General features: G+C 36.8%; 1 protein-coding gene across 3 annotated transcripts in view; it reads left to right on the plus strand.

Annotated features, from left to right (window-relative positions):
• Positions 1-20,354, plus strand: part of CCP110 (centriolar coiled-coil protein 110) — a 42,040-nt gene extending 21,686 nt beyond the window's left edge. For 2 of the 3 annotated variants that reach the window (XM_063430330.1, XM_063430331.1), the window contains exons 4-14: positions 1,173-2,751; positions 5,185-5,309; positions 7,709-7,883; positions 12,167-12,309; positions 14,411-14,527; positions 14,808-14,909; positions 15,425-15,541; positions 16,171-16,250; positions 16,607-16,669; positions 18,305-18,364; positions 19,945-20,354. In XM_063430330.1, the coding sequence (XP_063286400.1) occupies positions 1,173-2,751; positions 5,185-5,309; positions 7,709-7,883; positions 12,167-12,309; positions 14,411-14,527; positions 14,808-14,909; positions 15,425-15,541; positions 16,171-16,250; positions 16,607-16,669; positions 18,305-18,364; positions 19,945-20,020 (2,637 nt within the window). In that variant the 3' untranslated portion in view covers positions 20,021-20,354. The remainder of the gene's footprint in view (positions 1-1,172; positions 2,752-5,184; positions 5,310-7,708; positions 7,884-12,166; positions 12,310-14,410; positions 14,528-14,807; positions 14,910-15,424; positions 15,542-16,170; positions 16,251-16,606; positions 16,670-18,304; positions 18,365-19,944) is intronic. The other variant, XR_010085207.1, reaches the window with a different exon arrangement.
• Positions 20,355-22,781: the final 2,427 nt, after the last annotated feature.

Consider the following 22,781-nt stretch of genomic DNA (forward strand, 5'->3'; position numbering starts at 1 on the left):
ATTATAATTTTTTATTTTTTTTTAAATTCCCTAGCTACCGTAGCATACTATATTTTGGTTGTCTTTTATTAGTATCATTAGAAAAGGAAAGGGCCATTTGAGCCAAATTCTAAATGAGTTTTGTAGATTTTTCTATATTTGCATGACTGGAAAATGTATTTTTTATTTTTTGTTTATTTAGTTGTTATAATTAAAAAATTTGCTTTAAACTCCCCTCTCTGCTTTTTTTTTTTTTTTTTTTTTTTTTTTGAGCGGCTATGTTTCCATTGCAACACTACACAGAAATTATGACCTTTTTAAGAGAACAGTGTGTCTGAATATATAGCGTCCTTTCCATGCATCGAGGAGCCTTTAAAAAGGTTTTAAACCCTTTTAATACCTTTTATTTTGTTTTCTGAATTGAATCAATTGTTCTGTGTTGCGTCTATGTGATCATGAACTCACTGCGAGTTTGAGTCATGTTTACTACCAATCACCTAGTTACCATCACATGGCTTGGGGATTTTTTACACCATATAGACAGGACACATGACAACAAACACTTCTCTTTTTGCCCCCAGCTGCTAAAGGGCTATTCATATAATGACGCTAACCAACCATACAGCTTTAGCTGCCTGCAACCTGCTCACTATCACATGTAAGAGACTGTAAGCCAGGGGTGCAATTATATCCTTTTGTTTGATAATTGATGTTTGTTTAAGCCCCTGTTGGTTTTACATTGTTTGTGGTTTAATAGATATGCAAACAAATAAAAAATCTGTTTCAGTGGCTGGAAATGGTCAGCAGTTAGACTAGAGAGTTGAAATTGATTTGCTGCTTAACTAAATATCATTTTATTCTGTTGATATAAAATGTGTGTGCATATGTTATCTTGTCATTTGACTTGGATGTTTACCTAAAGGGCTATTCACTTTAGTGCAAGGTTTTCGGGAATTCAAAGTTAATTTCTTATTTTGAGCCAAAAGTGTATGTGTGTCCGTGTGTGTCCATGTTTAGCTGTGTTTTCACCAGTTAGATTATTATAGATAATATATTATTTATTTATAGATGGGGGTGGGGAGGGGTGTTGGGGTTTAATACCTTGAATCTAATTTAAAAAAAATAAAAAAAATTGTCACATAAATGCATATATATTTATTTATAATTGAATTTTAATCTTTTTGACAATACAGGTGAAAAACACATCATCAAATGTAAATGTTCTTCCCATTACTGAGAATGGCATAACCGATCAGACGTCAGATACTAAGAACATGAATGGTTTTGCACTTCTACCAAACATTATTAACTTGCCAATTAAATCTGCTCAGAATGCATCTGTGAAGACTGAGAAATTATTGGATGAATCACAAGTGAAGACAAAAACAAAACTTCTGGAAGTTGATGATGATTTGCCTTTAAGACCGACAACAAGCCCCATATTAAACCACGCAAAGATGCTACCTTCTGAAATTGTGCAGAGCCCACAAACCTCACCATTCGATATACTTCCCCCCACCAAAGAAGCCCCAGATCCATACGTAATGAGTCTTCAAAATCTCTTAAAGAAATCCCGGGAGTACATAGAAAGAGAGCAAAGCAGGCGGAACATAAAAAACAATTCAAAGGCAGTAGCAAATGAAAGCAACTCTGATAAAGAAAACGATACCATTAAAATAAGTGACTCTTTAAAAGAAAAGGCCAAGCTTTTAAACCGGAGTAGATGTTCCAGCCCATTAATGGTTGACAAGCCAGCACTTAATAAATCAAATACACTCCTTCAGGCTTCATCTAGTCCAGGTCAGAGCCTGAATTCTACTGCATCATCGGCGCTTTCTAAAGTGGACTTTCCTCTAAGATCGGGAATTTGTTCAGGGGTTGATATGGGATCTGAAGATGACCTAAAGAATGCTGGTATCGATTATGAAAGCAGCATTGTAAAAAGCCTTACTGGGTCATACGCCAAATTGCCAAGTCCAGAACAAAGCTTAAGTCCCCAAATGCACAGAAGACGACCTAGGACCTTATCAGCTGGACACATATTTATCAATAATCCAGTAAATGCTTATGATTTAAGCCCTAATAAAAAGGGCAACGGAATGGATTGTGGGTTGCCTAAGACTGCAAAAATGTCCTCTTCCGAGCCTATACCAGTAGTTGGGTGTAATGCTGGTATTTGTTCATTTACAAACTGTTCGTTGAGTAAAAATGATAGAACTAGTTCCTCAGGTGCAGGTGATCATTTACAAAAGTGCTTTGTAAGCTCAGTAACACACGCGGACAATAAAGCTGCAGGTGAATGCACGGTAACAGGTGGCCCTGCAGTTTGCAAAGGAGAACAACCAACAAGTAACATGATCACCACCGGAAAAGAACTTGAACTTGGCACATTGAGTCAAGATGTAGATGTTTCAGTGTCTTCCACAGAACAGGAGATTAGGCCAATTGGTTCAACAGAAGAGTTAAAGGGCAGTTCTCCTGCACCACTCAATAAATCCTATGATGTAGAAACCCCATCTCCCATTTTAATTCAAAGCCAGGTCACAAACCATATCACAGACACTCCTAGCACATCCTTTGCAAGGGAACAGTATTACGAGAACAGCTTTGAGGTAAAACGCAGACTTGAACCTGATTTGGACAGCACACTGAAGGATGCTGGTGTGATTCCTGTCTCAACTGATCAAGAGAAGAAGTTGCTTCAGGAAAGGAGGAATCATCTTGGGTCCCTTCACTTAAAAAAGAATGAAGTATTGGCTGATAGCACTCTAGGTAGGAAATTATTATGGGTTTGTTTTGGTGAAAGTTAGAAGTTGGTGACACTCTTGAGTTGCACTGTTTTAAACACTGTAGGGTCTTTTTAGTAAATTCCAAATTTGCTTTTGCCAATTCGGTTGATATCCTTTATTTGGATGTTAAATTTCCTCTGTGGCCTCTGTATGCATTGATTGAATGCTAACCAAATGGAGTCAAATTGATGCCTATTAAATAAAAAAAAAAAAATCTCACTTTTGCAGAAAGATTTAAGTTTAAAATAGATTAACTGAATTTCTCTGCTACAAAACGAAAAGCTGTGAATATAAGAGTAGGTTGGGGAGGTGAGGGGGGAGGAGGGGGATTTAGAGTTGAGATACTTTTTTTTTTTTTTTTTTTTTTTTTTAAAGGGCTAAATGGGTTTAGAAAGCATTCGGATTAGGGGTGCTTACCGGGTAATGTGAATTTCTAATTTAAGGACAGAGTAGCCAAACTGAAAGCAATTAAGGAATCTTTCCAACTCTGCTATTTTGACATTAATTTTGAAATTCACCTTTAATTGAATGCTCACTTTAGTGATTAATCTTGTTAAAGTTTTAAGTGCTTTTCCAATAGTCTATATCAGGGGAGCAGGAGGAACTGAGTGAAGGTAATTAAAGGAACACTATAGTCACCTAAATTACTTTAGCTAAATAAAGCAGTTTTAGTGTATAGATCATTCCCCTGCAATTTCACTGCTCAATTCACTGTCATTTAGGAGTTAAATCACGTTGTTTCTGTTTATGCAGCCCTAGCCACACCTCCCCTGGCTATGATTGACAGAGCCTGCATTGAAAAAAAAACTGGTTTCACTTTCATACAGATGTAATTTACCTTAAATAATTGTATCTCAATCTCTAAATTGAACTTTAATCACATACAGGAGGCTCTTGCAGGGTCTAGCAAGCTATTAACATAGCAGGGGATAAGAAAATCTTAATTAAACAGAACTTGCAATAAAGAAAGCCTAAATAGGGCTCTCTTTACAGGAAGTGTTTATGGAAAGCTGTGCAAATCACATGCAGGGAGGCGTGACTAGGGTTCATAAACAAAGGGATTTAGCTCCTAAATGGCAGAGGATTGAGCAGTCAGGGGCAGGGGCATGTTCTATACACCAAAACTGCTTCATTAAGCTAAAGTTGTTCAGGTGACCATAGTGTCCCTATAACCCCTTAAGGACCAAACTTCTGGAATAAAAGGGAATCATGACATGTCACACATGTCATTGTCCTTAAGGGGTTAAGCAGTTTGTTGAAATGAACTAAATGAAATCTCCACTACATGGGTGATTTGGCTATTCTCAGACCGTTGAAGTGCAACCAGTTGAAGCTGCCCAAATGTGATTATAAGGGCATGTTAAAAGAGTCAAATTTTGACAACTAAACAGTGTTCGATTGCCTGTTTGCATGTAGCGTATAGACCCCTGTATGCAGTGTATTTTAAACTGTAAAGATCTAACACAAAATTATAATATTTCCTGAAACTAAACTAGTTTGATCTTTATTTCAGCTTGGTTTAAGCTTCTTGTCTTTTTATTTTTAGTAACTGACACTATAGGCACTATAACCATTTCATCTAACTGAATTGGTTAGTGTCTGGAATCTCTTGGCACTGTTCCTCCATTCAGCATTAAACCATTTTCAAGCAGTTTTACATTGAATGATGGTCTCTGGCCACTCATAGCCTGGCTACTACTGACGGTATGGTTAAGGCAGATATTACAAACTATTGTAGCAAAACAAATTCATACCAGCAATGGATGTGGTATTTGGTTAAGTCGGTTGACACGCTCAGCCAATCCCCATCACCCATTGCTGCTCAGACTAATGCTTCCTCGTTGGCCTGAACAACAGAGGGGTCTAACCAACAGTCTCTCAGGTCTCACCTGCATCTAATTCACCTTGGCTGTTCGTTTTCAAACATTGTCCAACCAAAGACGTATGTAAAAGACTGAAGGATCAGGTTGTATACTATTTTTCTTGTTTTTTCCCCTCATTTCCTTTTCAGTCTGGCTCAGACTTCTTTCAGCATTGGTGACATATATCCGGCTTCTACAGAGCTGCGGAAAGCATATGTTAATGTAGTAGCCGTTTGCTGACTGAGCATGTCAGCTGATCACTCTTAACCAATGAATGCAACTCTGTGCATAGCAATATGCACAGAATTGACAGCCAGCCCATAACACTTGTTCAGGGCTGGCTAATGTTGCTTTTGGAGGTGGAATTACACCTCAGGCAGCAAAGTGGTTACTTTCATTGAGAAAGCGTAATAAACTAATGGACATTTACTTCAGTAAAGTGATCTGTTTTGACCTCTTCCATGTAGTTTAGTGCAACTGAACAGTTATTTGAATTCCAGCAAGTTACTAATCAATTTTTTTACTTATTTAATTTCTACCTCCTGTTTTTGCAGAGGAGAATCTGAAAAAGAAAATGCTGGCTTTTGAAGAAATGAAGAAGAAACTTGAAGAACAGCACACACAGCAGCTTTTACTTCTCATTGCCGAGCAGGAGAGAGAGCAAGAGAGATTGCAAAGGGTGAGTGTGTAATGCATTAGCAGTGTGCAAGGAGGGATTTACTAATGAATATTATTACATGACTGGAATGTGTGTGTGTGTGTGTGTCAGCCTTTGCTTAGCGGTTTCCAATGCCTCTGATATTGACATACCTTGCATTTCCTCATTAGCCAGGATCTATCCTTGATCTTTCCACCTCTGAAGTTGATCCAGCTTACCAACTTCCCTCATGTGTTTATAGAAAAGAATATAATAGGTGCTCACTCCAATTTAAAATAGTTTGTAGGCAGCGGTAACCAATACAAGGGTTCCCAACCTTGTGAAAAAAGGAATTCAAACAAAAAGGAGAGAGGAACCGCGCCCCAGATAGTAATTAATAAAATATACTGTGACAAAAGTACTCCTTTCCCTTGGTACCTTGTGTAACGGATCACCTGGCACCCCGACTTGATACCTCCGTTAATGGATGCTCCTAGTGCTTCCTGAGGACTCCAAGCACTCTGGCAGACACCACAATCACCGAATCCGAGAAACCTTTAAATTCTCCCAAGCATATGAATGCTGTAGACCATTGAATAGGAACCATACGAATAGGCTTGTACTCCTAGCAGTCAACTGGAACAGCATGCAATAAATCCTTCCCCCCCAATAATGAGACGACACATCACTTTGAGGGTAAAACAGGAACTCTGGACTGGCTCATCCAGCCTGGCTTTTATTTCCAACTCACACATACAGGCCACACCCAGGGGGAGGCATAAAAGAACCAATGACATAGATGTTACCTCCCACACATCCCCTCCCCTTAGTGTGACACATAATCCCATTATGCATACAGTGTAAAATATACTTTTACACAACTTTCATAACTTTAAAACCATACATCACATTCACATAAAAATACATATCCACAATCAATCCATTCAGGGGAACAACATATTAAAAAATGGCATGAATCCGACCAGGGGTTCAAAAGTTACTAAAAGTCTTACTGGAATCTTCATTTTACTGGAATATTGGATTCATCCGCTTCAACATAGATCCTTGGACGGGGATTGTTCCGTCCAAGTGAATTACGGTAGAGCTCCTGGTTAGCTCTATCAAATGTGAGTGTATATTACTCTAATTCACTCCATCACTTTACTCCATTATCAAACCATGTGGCACTATTGTGTTTCCTCTCTGTTTTTATCTTTGAGGTTTTATGTGAATCGTTGAAACAATTTTTTTTATGTACGTATATTTTATTAATTACTATCTGGGGCGCGGTTCCTATCTCCTTTTTGTTTGAATTCCCTCATGTGTTGCCTTCATCTTGGCTTCTAGTCTTAGTCTCCATGGTGGGCATTGTTTCTTCTTCAGCCTGATCTTGTAGTCAAGCAGTTGGGGGACCAATAATGCTTGTTGGTCTCTGTGATGGTGTTAGGGATTGTGGACAGTGCCTCATTAACCACTGTTGGCATACTGTCTGGTGGTAGTTCTTCAGTGACCTTTGGTAATCTTGTCTGGTGGTCAGACTGCTAGCTGTTCAATGATCATCCTTTAACTTGTTCTCTCTCTGTCAAAAATAATACATTATGTCAGTCAGTCCTAGATAATTTATCATCACCATACTCTTATTTTGTATATAGCAGGTTCTTTGGGAAACTACTTATGAACATCTAATGCTTTGGTTTTCAAGTGCTTGTTTAGAGATTAGTAAAGAGATGAAGAGTACAAATAGTAAAAATTATATCAAAGAAATGTACACCATTGTGGATGCTTGTCAGTCCAAAGGAGGCATTTGTGTTGAATGAAGCGGCTGCAAAATGAATATAGATGATCAAGGTTTCGTCAGTATCCTCATTTTGATCATCTACAGCAACATGAAAAAAAAAACGATAAACTGGTGGAGGACATTTTAATAGATATCCAGTTTCTGGTCACCATCCAGAAAACTTAAATAGTTAACCTTCAAGGTAACATATGGTTTGCATGAATAGAATAAAGTTAATACACATAAAATGTTAGAAGTTACACCAGAAATATTTCTACAATGTGTACCCCTTTCATGTAATTACCATTATTTTTTTTTTTTTTTACTAAACTTTTTTTTGTTTTTAATTAAAGTGTAGGTTTTTAGCATTTTCCTTCCCTCCAAGGATTAGAGCATTTTGTACAGTTTCTAAAAAGAACTCTTTACCATTATACTATTGTTTTCAATTGGAACAACAGAGAGTCTCCACCATAAGTTGTCTGAACTGTGTTGATTCTTCACATATTATACTTGCATACAGAAGATTAAATACTGGTATTTTGAACCCTCTCTTGGAATGTATTTATTTTTCTGCTTTTGGTTCAAAGTTGTTGCTTCAGAAGACAAAGGCAAGAGACGTCTTCACTGGATAAACTATTTTTGAATTCTTTACTGTATCTTTTAGGAATTTGAGGAAGGAGGGAAGAAACTAAAGTTTAAGAATGTTGACGCAAGTGTTTTGTCTGGAAACATTGAAAACAGAATGAGACCTGATAGGACAAATATGAGTGAAAGTGCTATGTCACAGAGTGTCACAAGTCACATGGACCCGCATCATTCCTCGCCTAGCCACATTTCTGGTAAGCATGGGCGGAATGTGAATACGTCCGGTATTTTTTGTTATTTTCTAGCGATTTAATTTCTGTGGGGCCAATTTCCAATGTTACCATCATTTGTTTAAAATTCAGGGTGTAATATGGAGCATATTAACAACCAATATTTATTCAAATCCGGGTGCTGGATTTTACTCTTATCTCTGCTACATTACTCACCCAAGTTAGGTCATGGATAAAGGTAAATAAAGGGTTAAACACTTTTCCTGGGTTAAGTCCTTCCACGTTTGAAAGGGTTAAAAGTTAATTTCTTCACTTCTGGGTAGATCAGCAGTCTTTGCAGTACATTCCTTTCCATGAAACCATGAAATGTTACTTTTGTTTTAACCTTGGTATTCTAGCATGGCTTAGATAACACTTTCCCAAGTAAGTAATTGTTGCTTGTTTTTATGTAAACATGCGCAGTAGACATATGCAATGCTCTCCTAATTAAAGCTGAGATTATATTAAGCCACAACGAAGGGAGTCTGTGGTTTTATTATCGGTTCTCCCGAGCGCTCGGACATCAAATTAGGAGTCTCTGGTTATCTCTTGGATAATCTTATCCGCTTCGGGAGGACTGCCTCACAGCCCAGGCAGCCCCCTCACAGCAAAAGATGCCCCCGGGGGCCATATGATCGCTCTCAGAGAGCGATCACTTGGCTCCCTATAGCTGGCTGTGGATCTGCCAGCAGAGGGACTGTCTAAAATATTACAGTCCCCCTGCTGGTATGAAGTATAAATCATTAAAACATGTGTAAAAAAAAAAAAAATTTATACCGTATATACTCGAGTATAAGCCGACCCGAATATAAGCCGAGGCCCCTAATTTTACCCCAAAAAACTGGGAAAACTTATTGACTCGAGTATAAGACTAGGGTGAGAAATGCAGCAGCTACTGGTAAATTTCTAAATAAAATTAGATCCTAAAAAAAATATATTAATTGAATATTTATTTGCAGTGTGTGTACAATGAATGCAGTGTGTGTACAATGAATGCAGTGTGTGTACAATGAATGCAGTGTGTGTACAATGAATGCAGTGTGTGTACAATGAATGCAGTGTGTGTACAATGAATGCAGTGTGTGTACAATGAATGCAGTGTGTGTACAATGAATGCAGTGTGTGTACAATGAATGCAGTGTGTGTACAATGAATGCAGTGTGTGTATAATGAATGCAGTGTGTGTGTGTATGAGTGCAGCGTGTGTGTAAGCGTATGAGTGCAGCGTGAGTGTGAGCGTATGAGTGCAGCGTGAGTGTGAGCGTATGAGTGCAGCGTGAGCGTATGAGTGCAGCGTGAGCGTATGAGTGCAGCGTGAGCGTATGAGTGCAGCGTGAGCGTATGAGTGCAGCGTGAGCGTATGAGTGCAGCGTGTGAGCGTATGAGTGCAGCGTGAGCGTATGAGTGCAGCGTGTGAGCGTATGAGTGCAGCGTGTGAGCGTATGAGTGCAGCGTGTGAGCGTATGAGTGCAGCGTGTGAGCGTATGAGTGCAGCGTGTGAGCGTATGAGTGCAGCGTGTGAGCGTATGAGTGCAGCGTGTGAGCGTATGAGTGCAGCGTGTGAGCGTATGAGTGCAGCGTGTGAGCGTATGAGTGCAGCGTGTGAGCGTGTGAGCGTATGAGTGCAGTGTGTGTGTGTTGCAGAGCCTTGGTGGGGGATGGGCAATTTTTTTTAAAATTATTTTAATATTTTTTTTATTATTATTATTTATTATTTTTATTTAATTATTTTTTTTATTATTTTTGTATTTAATTTTTCTTTTTTTTATTACTACTAATTATTTTTTTTTCGTTCCCCCCTCCCTGCTTGATACATGGCAGGGAGGGGGGCTCTCCTTCCCTGGTGGTCCAGCATTGGCAGTTCAGTGGGGGGCTGTGGGGGCTGTAAGAGAGTTTACTTGCCTCTCCTGCAGCTCCTGTCAGCTCTCTCCTCCTCCGCGCCGTCCGTGCAGCTCCCTCTGTCAGCTCCCAGTGTAAGTCTCGCGAGAGCCGCGGCTCTCGCGAGACTTACACTGGGAGCTGACCGAGGTGCTGAACGGACGGCGCGGAGGAGGAGGAAGCTGACAGGAGCTGCAGGAGAGGTAAGTAAACTCTCTTACAGCCCCCACAGCCCCAGTCTGTATTATGGCAATGTAAATTGCCATAATACAGACTATTGACTCGAGTATAAGCAGAGTTGGGGTTTTTTAGCACAAAAAAATGTGCTAAAAAACTCTGCTTATACTCGAGTATATACGGTATTATGTATGTATGTAACGTCATACAAAGTGTATGTTAATACTAATATAAGCACATATATTAGTATTAAAATGCACTTAAAATGACGTTACATATATATAATATATATAATAGATATATACACATATATTATATATAGAAATACATATAATTACAATAATAAATTAAATAATTAAAATGAATAAAATATTGAAACAAAATGTAATATAAATTATATATTCATATGTAATTTCATTCTAACTGTATTTTGTTATTAATATATGTAACAAAATACACTTAGAATGACATTCTCTCTCTCTCTCTATATATATATATATATATATATATATATATATATATATATATATATATATATATATATATATATATATTTATTATCTATATATAAAATGCAAATAACCGTGTGTGTGTGTGTGTATGTGTGTGTGTATATATATATTTATTATCTATATATAAAATGCAAATAACCGTGTGTGTGTGTGTGTATGTATGTGTGTGTGTATATATATATATATATATATATATATATATATATTTACACACATATAATTACATAAAAGATTACATTAGTATACACGTAGAATTTAAATCCCTATAAATGCATATATATTAAAATTCTACATGTATATTTAAGTAATCTTTTAACATAATTAGGTGATTTGATTGACATGCCTGGCAACACAGGGAGAAAGTGCAGAGAATTTAATTCGCAAGCACTATATTTGACCCTGTAACTCTCCAAGACACCATAAAACCTGTACATGGGTACTGTTTTACTCGGGAGACTTCGCTGAACTCAAATATTAGTGTTTAAAACTGGTAAATTGTATTACAACGATGATATTTTAAGTAAAAGTGACGTTTTTTGCATTTGTTACAAACGAACGGCACTTTTATGGACTATATTATTATTGTAATATGTTTTACTGTTTTAAAACACTAATATTTGTGTTTAGTGAAGTCTCCGAGAATAACAGTACCCCCCATGTACAGGTTTTATGGTGTTTTGGAAAGTTAGAGAGTCACATATAAGGCTTGCATTTCATTTTTTTGACATTGAAATTTGCCAGATTGCTTACGTTGCCTTTGTGACCCTATGGTAGCCCAGGAATGAGAATTACCCCCATGATGGCATACCATTTGCAAAAGTAGACAACCCAAGGTATTGCAAGTAGGGTATGTCCAGTCTTTCTTAGTAGCCACTTGGTCACAAACACTGGCCAAATATTAGTTTTTATCTTTTTTTTCACACAAAAACAAATATGAACGCTAACTTTGGCCAGTGTTTGTGACTAAGGGGCTACTAAAAAAGACTAAACACACCCCACTTTCAATACCTTTGGTTGTCTACTTTTTCAAATGGTATGCCATTATGGGGGTAATTCTCATTCCTGGGCTACCACACCGTCTCAAAGGTAACATTACTAATCTGGCAAATTTCAATTTGAAAATGGAACATTCTATATTTGACCCTGTAACTTTCCAAAACACCATAAAACCTGTTCATGGGGGTTACTGTTGTACTCCTGAGACATCGCTGATTACAAATATGTGCATTTTTTTTGCAGTAAAACCTAACCATATTATGACATTCACAGCTAAAATGTCAGACGGAAATACAAATTTAAAAAAAAACTTATTTTCTCACATTTTTTTTAAATTTTATTCATAATAAATTATGTTCCATATATGAATAGTTAATGATAGATTAAAGCCCTGTTTCTCCTGAACAAAACGATATATAATAAGTGTGGGTGCATATAATTTGAAAGAGGGGGGGCTACAGGTGAACAGACATATAGCGCAAATTCCAGTTTTTGTTTACGTTTTGTTTTGATCAGAACGTGCACTATTGACTCCGTCCTGAAGGGGTTAATGTAGAACATGCAAAAACTATAAAGTCTTAATAGTCTTTGCATTTTGGTTTTGTATTTAAAATACCTAATATATAATGTGTTTCACAGTTTTAGTACAGTTGACTTCCCCTTTTTTTGCTGTAAACTTTAATTATAGCATTTGTGTTTCAACAGTTGGGCCAGTTTCTGCTCCGTTACAGCACAACTATGGATCTGCAAACGAGACATTGTTTGGTCTGAGGAGACCATTACAAAGTGGAGCTCCAAAAGTCACCACTCAGAGGTCTCTTGGCAGAGCGCGGACCAGATGGTCACAGGTAGTGTTTTTGACATTTTTGTAGTATATACTTATAAACATACAGTATTATGTACATGGCCATGATTTCTCACCCAACTGCTGGTGAATGCCCTGCCTTCATGTAACCGCAACAATGACAACTTTAAAATGCAATTCTCTTCTATACAAAATGACATGATAGACTACGTAAATATTAAAAAATATCATACATAAAATATATCAAGATTAAAAAAATAAAGAGATTTAAAAAAGTATCAAAAAATAAACTGAGGGCTATATTTGCATCACATAATGTCTCTCAATTGGCAAAAATAAGTGTCATTAACCTGGAGATTTAATTTGCTTGTCTGTCTTTTTGGCCACATTTGAAGCTATTTTCCAATTTCTTGACTGATATGCAAGCAGTGATGTATTATTTGCTGTGTTTGTGATTTGCACTGCAATAAGCAATATTGTTGTTATTTGTCTATATTTTTTTTTTTTACTGTTTGACATTTGCTTTCCATCTGTGTCTTTTAATTGGTAGTTGGTCATAATGTCTTTATATATTTTGGGCAGCTGAGCACTAAGCTCTGTTGGAAGTATCCTCATCTAAAGGGTTTACATGTCCTTTACCTATTTTATTTTTTTCCACGAACCACTCCATGTAGTCTAACTGTTTTTCCAACATCATCTGTACCTTAAACAATGTTAGAGCTGTAAAGGTTGATAGAAATAGAGATGTATTGACAGCTGTCATTATAGTGTAATTTAGAAATAAAGTGTGATGTCTCACTGAGTGCAGGCATTCAACAAAAGAGGAGCATTACTCTCAATGGGACAATGTCAGTGTGGGTAGCACCAGTCTTCCCAGGTCATGAACCCAAATATGGAATAAAAAATGGTGTGTGTGTGTGTATATATATATATATTCAAAGACAGAGCCCCGTAGCTGGTAGATAAGAAATTACAGGCAACAATACTCTCTAAATTGTGTCTAAAAGTAGTGTGATTAGATAAAGGTGTGGTGTATCACCAAATTAATATAAATATTACACAAGGTTCGTCTACATTAAAAGGTATTTATTTAGAAGGCAACACACAATACTATAAATGTATCACAAACACACAGCCCAGACCCACGGAGCAACAACCCTTTTAAATCTATCTATCTATATAGTAATCCCTTTCCCCACACGTTTGATCTCACCCACGGTTAGAACTTCACATCTAGTAATGGCTCTCTGCTGCAAGTCCAACATCACATCCACCAAGGAAGAAAAGGAAGCAATAGAGTGTAACATGGTTCCCCATGCTAGCACATGGCGTCTTCCCATCTGCTCAGTAGCACAGCCAAGAAGGAACAGAGAGGAATGAGGATAGAGGGGGAGTGGTTATCTCTTTCCTGACTTGTAAAGGTATTGAATTACCATATCAAAGGTTAAGCTTATCCCCCTGTAAGAAAGATCTACATGAACTTGGTCACATGACCCCTGGTCACCATGTTAGTTTGATGACAGAATGTCACCACATTCCCTCACTTTTTCTTCTCTTATGTTGAGCACATTTAAAAATAATATCCCTCTTATCTATCTAAACTATGAGATCTGAAGTAGGAAAGGGGAGCACAGGAATTAGTGTGAGTGAGATGAGTAAGGTAAAAGAAAACAGTCAAATAGGGGTTGCATCACCCCACAAAAGGTATAGAGGAGATTCACAGAAATGGCTACAATGTACTTTACAGACTTTATTAAGTGCAGTCAAATGTACAAGGTCACAGCTAAATAATGTTGTATAGTGGTAGAGACCTATATTAAAATCAATAAGTAGTACACAGGGGCTTAAGGATGAAAGTCGATGGATACCAGGTTCCTCAGATAATCCTCTAAATAGAGGAGGGGGTCCGTATCTGTCAAACTGTGAACCCTCCTCCATGAAATTAGGGTTCACACTCACTTGTGAAAAACATATCTAAAGGGGTTTCAAAAAGGAACCATGAATATCCAGGTACTGCAATAGTAGGAGAAAACAGGGAGGCGAGGTGTGTGTGTGTGTGTGTGTTATATATTTTTTTTATTTAGAATTTAAGTTAAGTCCGGGTTGTGTTTAATCTAACGTTTGCACTGTATTTTTCCTCCTAGGTATATAGTCCAGCAATGCAGAAAAAGTTCGACAAAGTCACAGCACTGGCTAAGGGGTTCCTGACACGGAGACTTATGCAGACAGAGAAGCTGAAAAACTTAAAACAAACTGTGAAAGTAAGGCTTCCGTGCTCTTCTCTTGTAATTATAGTATTTTGTTGAATCAAGACAAGTCAATCAGAAATGCAACCTCTGGGAGGAAAAGCCCAAACCTCAAGCAACATCATACCCAAATTATACAAGAAATAGAGCTAGAGTGACACATTATTAACTGATCATAAGATAATGGGAAAGGAAGATCAGAGGATAGGAGAAAGATTATATGGTCTAAGAGAATGTACTTTTTAAAAATAAATAAATAATTATTTACCAAATTCCATGTTTTTTTCCTATGTAGGACACCGCAGAATTCATGAGAACGTTCCATACTGAACGTGCTGTAAACAGGGGCATTGTGTCAGCCCAAGACGCTTCACTACGGGAGAGAGTCCTAGCACAAGTAAGGATATTTATGGCACAAGCATTGTGTTTTTGGTTTAATCTCTTGTTCAGATAAGTAGAGAAAGAGGTTTCTGTTAATTCAGGATTTTAGACTACCGTTGATGGCTAACATTTGCCATGTGCCAGTCTGTGGTAGGTGATCACAGATGAAATTTGTAGATAAAGCTTTTTTTTTAGATGCAGTTCGTAAAGGGGGCAGTGGGCTTCCTCTTTTACCTACTGTTGGAAACTCTCTGTAAAGATTTGAAAAGGAGCCACCATGAACATGTTTGAACAGCATTTTAGTGTTGATATTAAGGTGTACATGCTCCATGCCTCTTTGCAGCCTTCAGGTGGGCAAGAAGTGCATTCTTGGGAGCTTCCCTTAACGTTTGATTAGGGAGGAAGAGCTTTGTAGTAGTTAGTGTGCTTGGTGTGTTCATTTTAATATTAAAGATTTGTATTTTATTTAAGTTAAGGTCTAAATTGAAAATTCTGTATATTTTTTCCATTCATTTCATTTTTGTTTAACAGTTAAGGGCAGCAGTGTTTGAAATACATGACATTTTCTTTGCAATGGATGTCACAGAAAGAATGCATATTCTAGTTAATGACCGTGAACTTCGTAGAGAGAAGCTGATCAGACAAATGGTATGTTACGATTTTACTATTGCGCATGAATTATTTTATGTATTTAATTTTTTTTAAATACTATCCAAGCTATGGCATAATTTTAGGTTCCTTGCCTTGTTGCAAAGAGAATAATCCATATATTATTGGGGAGATTGTGTATAGGAGTGATGAATTGGTCATTGTTTTCATACCTCATAAGGATTTTTCTCAATGTTTGCTGTTTAAATTCCCCACATTTCCATGGCATGATGCCTCTAAGCGTTCTACATAATTATGGTTATTTAATTTATGGGTTGTCTTTTCCCAAATAGGTTAGTCACCAAAAGTTTTTCTATTGTATCAATTCACAAAGTAGTGGTTGGTGGCATAATATTGTTAATGCTCTGTTTACAAAACCATTTATTTAAAGGTTTTCGCGTGCGACAACTCCAGTTTGGCATTTAACAGTATAACTGAAAACTCCTAACAATACTTTGTATTGTTAAAACTAAGCATGTGTTTTGAAAGGCTTGAATCTCCACCAATGTTTGTATGTAGGGCCATATGCCAGATGTCAAAATATCAGCTACTATCAGGCATGCTAATACCTAAATACTCCAACACTTAAAAAAATAATGTAATTCATAAAATCATTTTTTGTTTTACAGGAAAAAGTGAAAAGTCCTCGAGACAGAGTAAACATTTCATCTGCAACCCAGAAATCCTTGGACCGTAAAAGGTCCTCCAGGTACAGCTTGTGCGCACTTGGGGTGCTGGTTTTTAGATAAACCATCCTTTAAAATGCGTAGATTTGTCATAAATCAAATGTATAGCAGAATGTGGAGCTGGATCATTGCACTGGGCCAATGTATGGAAGAACATGATGTGGCAGGACCATTTAATACATAGTCTTACATATTCCCTGTGTGCATTTTCAGTAGATCTAATTTGTAGTTCTTTTGGACGCTGCAACTGAATGTAAAGTAACCCCCTCAGAAAACCAAATAAAGTTGGAATGCTCTTATTATACAAGATTTGAAAAATACAAAGCTTTTATGGTTATTGAATACATATAGTACTTAATACACGTTTCCTTGTCAACAGAACAGGGGTACCAGGGGTTTCCAACAAAAAACTCCAATCAAAGCCAAAAGCTTCTGACACCAGGTGAGGACATATTGTTTATAAATACATTTATTTTATTAAAATTATATATATATATATATATATATATATATATAATGTATTTTAATGTTAATATAAGTACATATATTAGTATTAAAATACACTTAGTGGCTACTAAGAAAGACTGGACATACCCTACTTGCAATACCTCGGGTTGTCTACTTTTGCAAATGGTATGCCATCATGGGGGTAAATCTCATTCCTGGGCTACCACATGGTCTCAAAGGCAACATACCCAACCTAGCGAATTTCAATTTGAAAAAACTGAAAAATGGAATGTGCTATATTTGACCCTTTAACTTCCCAAAACACCTTAAAAACTGTTAATGGGGGGTACTGTTGTACTCGTCAGACTTTGCTGAATCCAAATATGTGGTGGTGGTGTTTTTTTTTTGCAGTTAAAGCTAACGGTATTATGACATTTACAGCTAAAATGTCTCCAAATGTTTAAAAAAAATCTTCATTTCTCTTTTTTTTTTTACATTTTATTCATAATAAATTATGTTTCAAATATGAATAGTTAATGAGAAATTAAAGCCCAATTTCTCCTGAACAAAATGATATATAGTAAGTGTGGGTGCACTTAATATGAAAGAGGTGAATTACGGTTGAACAGACATATAGCACAAATTCCAGTTTTTGTTTACGTTTTGTTTTGATCAGAACGTGTACTATTGACTCCGTCCTGAAGGGGTTAAGGGTTAATAAGTAGGTAGGGTAGGGCTTTAGAAAAATACCTCTATCTCACTATAGATTTTATAAGCTGAAGGAAGCCAGGTGAATTGCTAGTGTAGGACCCACCTAAGAGGTTTGCCTTGACGTGGCAGGTGGGCTTGCATCAAATGGCCATTGGAGTTACTAAATAACCTCCATTTATTTAAATATGCATTGGGATTTGGGCTAGTGCACTCCTGTAACTCTTTTCTTTGGTTTTTATTGTATGTACTGGGGTTGATGTGCACTATGCTCGTTGCTGCCAGGACTTATTTTTGTTTATTTATATTAACTGTGCATAAAGCCCGTAGGCATTTTTGACCACATAAACGAAAAAATGAGAACACTAGAATGGGCAAAACTTTGTCTGACCGAGGTCTCAAAATGTTTTGTTCACTTGTGCCATTTTAGAGAGAACCTATAACATTTGTATATTAGACTGATCCCACCCATAAGGACATTCCAGGTCTGAAAGGCTGGCAAATTCCCTCTGCGCAAGAGATACAGTCACCCCTGATGATGATTTCGCCATTCTTTGGGTCTCATCGGTAAGGTGTAGCTGATCTCTCCCTAGGCTCTGTGAGCATAAAGACTTTAAGCAAATGCATTGAAGCGAAAACAAAGAATTTGAGAGCACTGAAAGCTTATGAATTATGACCATATACAGACAAAGGATACCTTGAGCTCCTTGGTGTGAGCAGGGATTAACCTTGTACACATCAATATTTACTTGCTAATGCCAATAAAGCCAATTATAGTTGGGATGTAATGACATGTCTTTAAGGGGTTAATAGACCACCATATGTGTGTGTGTGTGTGTGTGTGTGTGTGTGTGTGTGTGTGTGTGTGTATATATATAGATTGTTTAAGTATTTACTTGAAATACTTTTATGTTTTGTTCAGAATTTTACAGCCAAATCAAGTACAAAATGCGCCAATCAATAAACTTCTTTGCAGACAAGGGTAAGTTACTATCATTTTTCTAAAAGTGTATGTATGTTACTTCTCTTGCCTTAAATAGACACCGTCAGTGCTTCAAATAACAAACACACAGACACCCATGAAAAAAGTGATAAAAACACAAGAAAACTTAACCTTGGGAAGCCGTGTACCCATCAGTTATCTCCCAGCTGATAACCATATAACAAGACTGTATAATTTGATAGGGTATTTTGGGATTCTGCTAGTGTACCTACAATTGAGGACAAAACATTGCTAAAAAACTATAAAGCTTCCAATGATTAATATGCACTCACATATTCCAGAAAATTTTGCGTATTATGGGTGCCTCCCCTTGATGGAAATGGGGGGTATGTTCCTTTAAATATCCCTCCTCAAGTGATAGCCAATAGGGTATCCAGGTCAGCAAGAAGATCCACAGATAGCAACCAAAGGAATACTTCAAAGGCGATTTATTCACTTGTAAAAAGGTGTACAAATAAATTCATAAAAACAATATAAGAAAGATGCTGGTCCTACGCGTTTCGTCCTTATACAAAAAGGACTTCCTCAGGGACCTCTTTCAGTAAATAACAGGTACATAAAATCAACAGCATCCTGTACCTGTTAACTGTTATTTACAGAAAGAGGTCCCTGAGGAAGTCCTTTTTGTTTTGTCCTCTATTGTAGGTACACTAGCAGAATCCCAAAATACCCTATCAAATTATACCGTCAGTGCTTCAGCTGATTTTAAAGGGGGTTATAATGTCTGGAATCTCCTCATGCCATCCTAGCGTTAAACCATGTTTAATGCTAAAATGAGAGTCCACAGCAGTCTATCCCCTTTGTGCTGTGTGTGCTAATTAGCCAGCTAATAGCGGTTATCACTGGCTGAGAGTCTCAGCTGACCATTTGCACCCTATTACACCACCCATTATTAGTATGGCTAGAAATCTGTTATCTCTGCCTTCGCCATACCTCCAACAGGGGCCAGGGATCCTTAATTATAGGGTAATTCACTAAACTCCAAATGACCCTATACTGGATAGGGTAAAATCATCCAGTGCTCTAAAGGGGCATTGGGAATGCAAAATCTAGACTTGGCATGTAAATTGCGACTGAGCCGGATTGTAGTGTGGATTTCAGCCGGACCGAATGTTGAAATAATTCAAATCAGAGTCTGGATTTTAAAATTACAAACTATTTGCCCACTGGCAGTGCTAGCAGCCAGCAGGCAAAAATAACAATCAATAGCGCCTGCTAGCCATGTGCCACATTACAATGTAAAATAAAGGTTAGAATTATGGGGGCCATATTGACTCTCGTAGGTTCATATTATGTTCATTTATTTTGACACTTTTTAACTTGGTGGCTGGCTAGCAAGCGCTGTCCAGCCACCACTGGATTAATCCTCAGTGGCTTGAGTTATTTAACGATTTGCCCACTGGCTGCTAGGCCGGAGTTATTGAATTTGAAGCATAGTTGATTTAGAGATTTTATTCTAATTCAGCTGATTTGGCTTTACATTTGAATTCTCACTATAGTAAATAACAAATGGACATAAACATGGTTTTTAATTTATGTATGTTTCAATTTAATTTCAGGAGCATTTATCAGAAAAACCCCAAGAAAGAAGCCAAATGTTGTGACAATCTAAGAAGACAACACTCTTTGGGATAAGCGACTGCATTCCTTTTATTTGTTGTACCCATGGACTCTAGATGATCACACTCATAGCATGTGCTATAATTGTGCTGGATTTTCATATACAAGCAGGCACTAAACTTTTACACCCTCCCCCCATTTTACTTGTTAAACGCAAATGCTTTTATAACCTGCTGATTTCCATTTTATCAGTCTGTTAGTATTTAATGTGCTGCAAGCTTTATATGGTCATGATACAAGCCAGGGATCTTCTTGATTGGTTTTTGTCCGTTAACCGCTGGAAAAACCATTTGGATTCCATCAACTAAAGTACTAAAACAATATCTCTTATTTACACAAATGTTGTGCATTGAATATTAATCTTATGTTTAACATTAAAGGTTTTTCTAAGATTATAGTAAATTAGCAGTAAAAAAAAACAAAAAACAAAAAAAACCTAAAAATACAAGCAGTGTGTGAACTGAAAGCCCATATGGGTTCTTCAGAATGGTCTATTGCATGTTTTCTGGTGTGTATTTGCATAATCTATTTTTAGGAAACTGGACATACTAACTCAAATAACTGGTGACTTGTTGGGTTGTCACGCTTTATTGCAAGTGATTTTTGATGATGATGTTTAGGGTTGTCAAGAGGTTTACGTTTTTTTAAATCCAGTCCAGTTGCTGTTGCATTGTTGTTGAAATGAAGTGTGCAACAGTTTTGCACCACCCATTTATATTGCAAACTGTTCCATATATCTCTAAAAACACGCTTTGCTACCATGGTCCAGTATATTATTCTAAGCTAAACATAGTAATACTACAAGACATACAAAATAAATGATTGCACATTCTGCAAATATACTCAAATGCTGTACGTACATCTAGGGTTTACTCACTGAACCTGCAACTTTTGGAACATTGACAAAGGAATTAAAACTATTAGGCCGTAATATTTGAATTTGCAAAAATTATTGAATTGAAAATTTGATGTCAAATGGGCAAATTGGAGGAAAAAAAAGCTCTCAAATTCCCTTGTCAATTACTTAAAATACCCACTTTAGTACATATGTTCCATCCGTGGCTTAAGACATTGGTAAAATGTCATCGCTCTTACAGGCAATGATCGCGTTGTATTTACTCTACATGCCAAGGTGCAACGTTTATTACGTAAGCAAAAAAACATCATAGAAACTTTCACTGTTTCTATGCTTATTCCACATATGCCTTATATTTGTGGTTTTATAACTCTTCCCTTACAGGTGTTAGGATAACAACTGTTTGGTATCATGGTGAACTACCTGATATTATACTTTGCACTGATTAATTGTTTTAGGCCACGTGTTTTTCATTAAAAAAGGCCATTAATTATTAGTTTATCAAAACTGGATACCTGCATGACCTTTCCTTTTTATAATAGTGTTGTTGAAATCCAGTAATCAAGCACTTTCAGTCTAGTAGTCTGACTGTTGAAGTCATTTAGATTTACTGGCAAAATATATACTTGCAGATCTGTCTGGGCCAACTAAAGACAAACTGAAATAAAGCTTGATGCTAAAGGAATACTTCAAGCACCATAACCACAAGCTTGCTGTAGTGGTTATGGTGCCAGGAATGTCCGGACACCCACCAATGTAAGTAGTTGGACTGTTTTTAGAAGATGGAGAACTGGGAGCTCTTAAGTAGGAGCTTCTGTCAGCTCTCCTGCAATGTTGTAAGCCCTGCTAAGCCTTTCAATGTAGAGCTAGCTCATTGGCTGGAAGCGTCTGCTCCGGCAGCGCTCATGCCTTTTCATCATCTATAATAGATGCTGCTCTTTGCCTCCAGTAGCCCTCAGGTAATAGATCAGTTTGACTATTTGCAATGAGGGGGTCCTCCAGGCCACTGCTGACACAATAACCACAACAGTAAGCTGTAGTGTTGATGGTGCTCGGAGTGTTCCTTTTTAAAGACAAACTTCGGCATCTTGCAATGTTGTCTTTTCTAAATGTGCCTAATGTAGTTAAAGACTAGTTTACATGTCTAGGTTACACTCCTTATATATTATCTAACAGTAAAGATGTTTCTATACAACTTTTACAATAATTTTTGTGTCTACAGATTTGTTTTCTCTTTAAAAGGCACCACAGCAAACTCTCTTATCATACTCTTTTTATCAACAAGTGCCACAGTTTTTGTTATATTTTTTTTTGTACTTTTTTTTTATTTATACATATTTAATTTTGAACTGCATGGAAAAGGATTTGTGGATGATAAAATGTATTTATTTTTGTACTTTATTTCATGTTTGTTTTTGTCTTCTGCATTTTGCTGTTTTGTTAATGTTAATAAATCTTTTCATCTAATATTTGAAAGTTTTTTTGTTTTTCTTCATTAAAATAATTCTGGTAATTGATATGTGGGGAATTAGCAGTTTTTCTGGTTATCAACTGTACCAAGAAATGTCTCATATTTAGTTGGGTACAGAAGGGGTTAGTTACTAAAATATATAGTTTTAGTGAATGTAACTATAAAAGACATGATATTGGCTAATAGAAGTGATTTGGAATTTTTATCTTGTTTTCTAAAAATCCAAATTGTAGTGACAATAAGAATGGCAAAATATAAGCCAATGGTCAATTGGAGATCACTGTATGTAGAGTATTTATGCCTAAAACATAAAGTGTGTGTGTGTATATATACACAACAAAACTATATTCTTTCTTAAAACAAAAACGGATGGGAGGTCATGTCAAAAAGAGCAAATGTAACTAACATTTTTCTTGTGAACTAGTAAGCATGAGGCACATAAGTCCCGA

Source organism: Pelobates fuscus, chromosome 8 (genome assembly GCF_036172605.1).
Source record: "Pelobates fuscus isolate aPelFus1 chromosome 8, aPelFus1.pri, whole genome shotgun sequence".
Lineage (NCBI taxonomy): Eukaryota > Metazoa > Chordata > Amphibia > Anura > Pelobatidae > Pelobates > Pelobates fuscus.